Genomic DNA, 6,873 nt, shown 5'->3' with positions numbered 1-6,873 from the left:
AGTATTGTTAAAAAAAAAAAAAAAACCAAACAAATAAAATGGAACTATATGCTGTGGCAGTATTTTGGCAATGTCTGCAGCTTCTAGGCATTTCCCTGAAGTATATAAATAGCAAGCACAGCAGATATGCTATAACAAAACATGAGCCAATCTTCCAACTATATTTGAGCTATAACCATTGATACTACTCCATTTATTTCTAAGCAGTTGCTTTTGCAGTATTGGACCTCTTCATCATACATTGTTGCTGCACAACCATCCTAGAACAACACACTTGTCCTATTCTTTCATTTGGCTTGTGATCAAATGTATGGTCAAGTATAGTAGCTTTAGTTCCTGAGTACTGTATTAATCAGATTTTGAAAATAATCTTCCACGTGACTTTCAAGAATCCTTTTTGGCAGGGCAAATGACATGTCTAAATACACAAAGGGATACTGTGCCCTGAAAAAAAAAGTCCATCCTGATGTTATTAAGGGTACTTTCCGAGAAACGTATGCCTGCCTGCCTGCCTGAAGAAGGTAGGTATCAGTTTACTACAGCTGTTATTATAGCTTCTTATCCTTTTATGACAGAAAAGGGCATGCTTTTTGGTCACCTAAAATCAAGCAAATATTTCAATAAGTTCTTGATCAAGATAAAAAAAATCATCAGAGTGCTGAAATTCTAGAAAAATGTTAGACCAGCCCTCCCTTAATATGCTGGGCCAAATCTTCATTTCCAAATTTCACAGTAGAACAGAACTGGGTACATGTGTCAAAAACACCAGCTGAGATTTTGCTGCAAGTCCCAAATGATTGTTCAGATCTGCAGATTAAAGGCAATGTAAACTCAACCCTTGTAGAAATGAATCAGCTAACTCAGGCCTTCTGTAAACTATTAGACTGAAGAAATAAAAAGACAATGCGGGTCCCAGCAGAACACACAGAGGAGTGGCTGAGGTGACTACTTGACAATGCTACTATATAAAAACAGGTTTTCCAAAGAATGAGTGTAAGCTGTATTTTGAGAAATCATACTATGCGTCAACTTGTGGCACTCAAGTTTGCCACACACATTCAATCAAATCCCTCCCCTGGAGTCACGAAAAAGTAGTCTCCATTTGGAGCCAACAATGGTTACTAAGTTAAATGTTCAAGTATCACTGGTGATAGTGTCAACAAATGACAGCATACACCAGCATATGCATGAGCTGTTTTACAAATACAATGTTCTTTATTACTGTAATTGTGCTTAGCAGACATACAAGGCTGAGCTTATTTCCATCATCAGTACTTGTCAGCACTTGGGAGCGTAGGCTGGAAAAATAATATTACAGTAAAATCACGTTCTCTTTTTGGTTGGGTGCTGAACTCCTGGTTCACTATGGCAATTCCAGAAGAGCAGCACACTTGTCTTCTGCAGAAAATGAATGAAATAATGAAAATATAGGATTATATTTTAGATTATATGAGCTTTACAGGTAATCTGAGTATCCTGAACGCTACATCAATAAATATAATTTAAACACACCACACCACTCCCCCATCTAATATTCAGTTAAAACTTGGAGAATATTTTTATCCCTTTCCCATACAGAACATTATCATATCACAGACATGTTTTTGGCTAGGTAGCTACTACATTACACACCAAAGATTCTGTGTGTCAGTGTGCACTAAATCTATTTCTATACTACATACTTGTGAAGTATTTAGAGGTCATTTGGTATTATTGAATTAATCACTCTGTAACCTACATGAACAGTAGTTTGCATGAAAATTTTTTATCCCACATTTGGATTCTTGCTTCCAAACTCTGCTTTCTTTCTCTGCCCAAACCACGTTACCATTTAATCATCGCAGAAGAGATGTGACAGTGAATAAGTAAATGCCACTTTGTGAATTTCACTGCAGCAATGCAACTTTACCATCTCACTCAACAGGACTGTAGTGCAGGAGAAAGGATTCCGCTCTGAAAGACGGTACAGGTTGGGGGCTTTGGTCTCTTTAAGAAAAAATAGTTGAGGAAGAAGCAGAAAAAGAGGGATGAGAGCCAGACTGCATAATTCTCAGCAGTACCAATGGGCCAATGAACTCAGTCCTTAAAGCAGAGACTCATCAAAAGCTCTTTTTTCAATAGAGCTTTGCAGTCTTGGGATGAAAATGTCACTAGTGACTTATAAGAAGCAAAAACTAAATTAAAGGCCAATTTCTTTCCCCCCCAAATTATTATCTATGAGTGTAAAAGAAAGTACCTAGGCAAGACCAAGGGTGAGACAATTTTATTTGTCTTAGCTGACAGTGAAAGTCTAATTAGACTGACAAATCTTCTGTGCTATTTTCCTTTGCGATATACATTGTAAGAAAGGATTTAGCCTGGAGCTGCACGTTATGGAAAGACATTAATCAAGATTATTGGACCCTCAATAGAAAACACAGTTAGAAGGCTGGAAAGCCTAATGGTTAAAATAAAAGGTTGGGAACCTTATTCTGACCCACGCCAATGGGCTGGACTCTCCATACGGATAATGAGCAGATCCCCCCTTCTATTCTTTAGAGAGAACATTCTGCATATTATATATCATACACTGTCATTCTATGGCTCTAAGATCATAGCTGAAAACATCCACAAGTAATTTATTCTCATCACCTCCAAGCTACTGTTTGAACAGTTTCACAAGTGTAATCATCCTCATCTCAGGAAGTTGAGGCATGCACTGGATATGTAACAGAGCACACAGTTTCTGGTTCCTCATGAAGAGCATAACCCCAAGTCCATCTGTCCTCCCAGAAGGGTTCTGATCTCTTTTTCACAGAAAACTGTCTGTGATTTTGGTCTTGGGACCCCAGCCATCCATGTCATAGGGCAGACATATTAGGGGCCTGCCCTAGGTCAGTGGGCCCTAGGGCCTCCAGAAGCTTATCTGGAGTAGTTCTCCTTAAGGACCCACGCACCAGCTGGAATCATAACTTGAATTCGCTGAACTGAATGTGTTTTGAGCAGAAGACTCGTGTATCACCATGCATGCTTTTCTAGACTAGCTATACTTAGTAATTAACTTCAAAGATACCTTTAGACAAATAATTTGAAAACTGAATGACCCAGCTGTGAGCTGGACAGAACGCACCACACGAGAGTCTCCTAAAAAGCTTTGAGCAGCAACTCACTAAATAAATTATGAGCATATAAGCAGCTGACATGGAAGCAGAAGCCAAGAGGATGAGTGTCACTTTAACTTGTTTTCACAGAAGTCTCCCAAACCCAGAAATCCCTGAACTACTTCACTAATAATTGAAGCTGTGCTTTAAATCAGGAAATAGGGACATGTGGGATTCCAGGACCTTTAACAATTGCTAATGAAGTAACCCTGCGAGAAACATGGCAGCCTTGCAAGAATACGATGTGGCACAGTACAGTGACTCTCCTCTAATAGCAGCCTGCACAGCATGCTACTGTACCACACACAAAAGCTAACGGCTTGTCTTTGAGGCCTTTGTAGGGTAACGTGGCAAAGCAGAAGTCCCAGAGAGGATATTATTATGACAGCAGAGTCTGGTGTGTCAGGGCCCTGAGACCGGCAGCAAGAATTTAGTACAACACATATCACTTTTGAACAGACCATACTTAAATCCAGAACAAAACCACGTGTGAGAAAGTCAAATCAATGTTTCTACTCAGGAGCAGCAGAGCACAAGCACCGTTTGCAACTCACTGAAACAAACACAAATCAAAACTCCTTTTTCTCCCTTGTTGTCGGTTAACAGAAAAAGGTCAGCTCTTGTTATCTTCCTTCAAGGCCTCTCTGAAGGATATTTGAATCACAGAAACGTTCCTATCAGTATAGCATACAGTCATACATCTCAACTGTTTCTCACTCAAATCCTGCCTGTTCTCCGCTGAGCTGAGTTTCACTGCCTTGCAGAAATGTTATTACAAATTTTAAAACAAAATGAAGTTACAGACATTTTAAATGCTAATAACATTGCCACTGGCTATTTCCAGTAAGATTTTTCTCTCAATTCCCTTTGTCTTGGTTGTTTGTCCAAGACTATATCCCATGTTTGGGATCTTCACAAATTGAAAAGCATGTCATTGGTTTGTGCATATACTGTGTATTTTTAAAGCACTTAATTTTCCCAGCTGTTTTAGTGTAACTGTGCTCTAAAATACTTCTGGCAGTACTCAGACTACCTAACTGCAGGAGGTATCTTGGTGTACGTTACAAACAGAAGAAATCTTTGCAGTTGTCATGCTCTTCTGTACTTCCTTAACAAGTGATGTGTAAATCTAAATCCTACTGAAATTCCCCTGGATTTTGTATCACTTTGGGATTACAGACTTGATATTCTACACAAGCTTTATATGCATTTCAAAAAGGAGACGTTTTAGTTACTTACATATGAAAATGAGTAGTACAAATAACACAGATACTTTTAATACAGTGAGAATAATAATTCTTTATCCCAATTCTTGCTATTTTGCATTAGATGCTTTACTTCTACTTGTATCATGCTTGGTATTTCTACAATGGTCCAGAACCCTTCTATGCTAAGTAGTGTACATGTGCAGAATAAAAAGTACATTTTGAACCCAAGGAGTCTGCAATCTAAACATAAAACAAGATATCACACGTGGATACAGAAAAATGCATAATAAAACAAAAAATGTGACAATATTGATAGGCTTGATAAACAGCTGCCTTAGACCATCATCAGCCTCTGACAACTTTTTGGCACACATCGTGATGAAAAGAGGGTTTCAATGGGATTGGAAAAATAACCTGCTGTTGCCTTGTGGATGGTACCAGGAAACAGAAAGATTCTTATGATGAAATCTAAGAAGTGAGCAAAAAAAATGCTTGAATTGTGCTGATCAGAAGAGGCTAAACTGTGAATGGCCTTGAAAGTGAAGAAAAATTGTTTATTTCTGAGCAGAAAAGAGAAGAGAAAGCTGGAGCAAGGTAATAACTAACTGTATTTGTACCACTCATAGCCTCAGGTAGCTATATTTTACGTTCCCCAAAGAACAAACTTGTTCTATTAGATTTTTCTACCACTTAGATCTAAAATTGTAAGCAGGCTTGACAATGGTGATGTCAAACACAAGCGAGGCAAAATAACCATTAGGCATCTGAAAACCACAGCTGGAGATACTGCCCAACCAGAAAAAGACAATTTCTTCTCAATTTCACCGCACAAATAACGCAACTTAAGCTGACAGAATCAAATTCTACCAAGAGTAAGGAAGAAAGGTGAGCCATCTGTGCTGCGACAGCAATAAAATGGCCTGATATTGAAATGCAGAAAGTTGTAATGGAGGTACATATTGACCTTTATCTTTCTTTCAGTGGGTAGCATGAAGTGTCAAAGAGTTATTGCTTTAATATCAGCTGAGATGAGGCCATTTGTTGTGGTGCATGTGTATCCAGGAAATCACTGCTCTAACCATGTTTTTAGAAGCACTTTGACACTTTATTAAATCTTCTTGATGCTCTTTCAGCACACAGTGGTCTCTACAGGCTGAGTGAACTGCCATGTAGGTTAGTCAGGAAGCTTTCTGGAAGAGTTCCTCTTCAAGTAAGCCAGGGTCACTTCCAGCTTGACCCAGCCCTCAAAGGTCCAGTGCTACTCTCTGTTACATTCCTATAGCTAAACACAGTTCTTTTCTATAATATAAATTACAGAAAATCTCCAATAAACTAACAAAAGCAGGATCAGGACCACAGACTTCATTCTTCTGGAGATGTAATCGTTCAAAGATTTTCTCTAAAATTAGAGCTAGCCATTAAGGAGAAGGAACTGTAATTCTTTCAAAGTTTACGACAAACAGTGACCAAACCTGGGGTAATTTTCCCTCATTTAGCTGAGACTTTATAAATCACCTGTTGGGTGTTCGAGGCTAATAACTCAATTAATCCCAGTCCTGCTGCCAACTGGATGTACAGAGTACCAAAGGGGGCAATGTTAAACCTTGGTTTGGAATTAATTACTCTAATAGTTGTAAATTCCACTGCAGCCAGAGGTACCTCACAGAATCACAGGATGGTTGTGGTTGGAAGGGACCTCTGGAGGTCATCTGGTCCACCTCCCCTGCTCAAGCAGGGTCACCCGGAGCCAGTTGCCCAGGACCATGTGCAGATGGCTTTTGAATATTTACAAGCATGGACACTCCACAACCTCTCTGGGCAACCTGCACCAATGCTCAGTCACCCTAACAGTAAAAGAGTGTTTCCTGATGTTTAGAGGGAAACTCTTGTGTTTCAGTTTGTGTCCATTGCCTCTGGTCCTGTCACTGGGCACCACTGTCGTCTTTACACCCTCCATTCAGGTATTTATGTACACTGATAAGATCCCCCCTGAGCCTTCTCTTCTCCAGGCTGAACAGTCCTAGCTGTCTCAGCCTTTTCTCATAGGAGAGATGCTCCAGTCCCTTAACCGTCTGAGAGGCCCTTTGCTGGACTCTCTCCAGTAGTTCCATCCTCCACAACCTCTCTGGGCAACCTGCACCAATGCTCAGTCACCCTAACAGTAAAAGAGTGTTTCCTGATGTTTAGAGGGAAACTCTTGTGTTTCAGTTTGTGTCCATTGCCTCTGGTCCTGTCACTGGGCACCACTGTCGTCTTTACACCCTCCATTCAGGTATTTATGTACACTGATAAGATCCCCCCTGAGCCTTCTCTTCTCCAGGCTGAACAGTCCTAGCTGTCTCAGCCTTTTCTCATAGGAGAGATGCTCCAGTCCCTTAACCGTCTGAGAGGCCCTTTGCTGGACTCTCTCCAGTAGTTCCATCTCTCTTTTGTACTGAGGAGCCCAGAACTGGACACAATACTCCAGGTGTGGCCTGACCTCCTACGCAATTAAGAGGACAATTTTTGTGTTTTCTTATCCTAAG

At 40.1% G+C, this 6,873-nt stretch overlaps 1 protein-coding gene across 16 annotated transcripts in view; it reads right to left on the bottom strand.

Annotated features, from left to right (window-relative positions):
* Positions 1–6,873, bottom strand: part of NRXN3 (neurexin 3) — a 1,034,251-nt gene that overhangs the window by 120,529 nt on the left and 906,849 nt on the right. For 8 of the 16 annotated variants that reach the window (XM_019472456.1, XM_019472458.1, XM_019472459.1 and 5 more), the window contains one exon: positions 5,499–5,501. The exons of the other annotated variants lie outside the window; for them this stretch is intronic. In XM_019472456.1, coding sequence (XP_019328001.1) covers positions 5,499–5,501 — 3 coding nt within the window. The remainder of the gene's footprint in view (positions 1–5,498; positions 5,502–6,873) is intronic. 16 annotated transcript variants of the gene reach the window in all.

Source organism: Aptenodytes forsteri, unplaced genomic scaffold (assembly GCF_000699145.1).
Source record: "Aptenodytes forsteri isolate BGI_AS27 unplaced genomic scaffold, ASM69914v1 Scaffold193, whole genome shotgun sequence".
NCBI classification, from domain to species: Eukaryota; Metazoa; Chordata; class Aves; order Sphenisciformes; family Spheniscidae; genus Aptenodytes; species Aptenodytes forsteri.
This window is presented reverse-complemented; position numbering and strand designations above follow the sequence as displayed.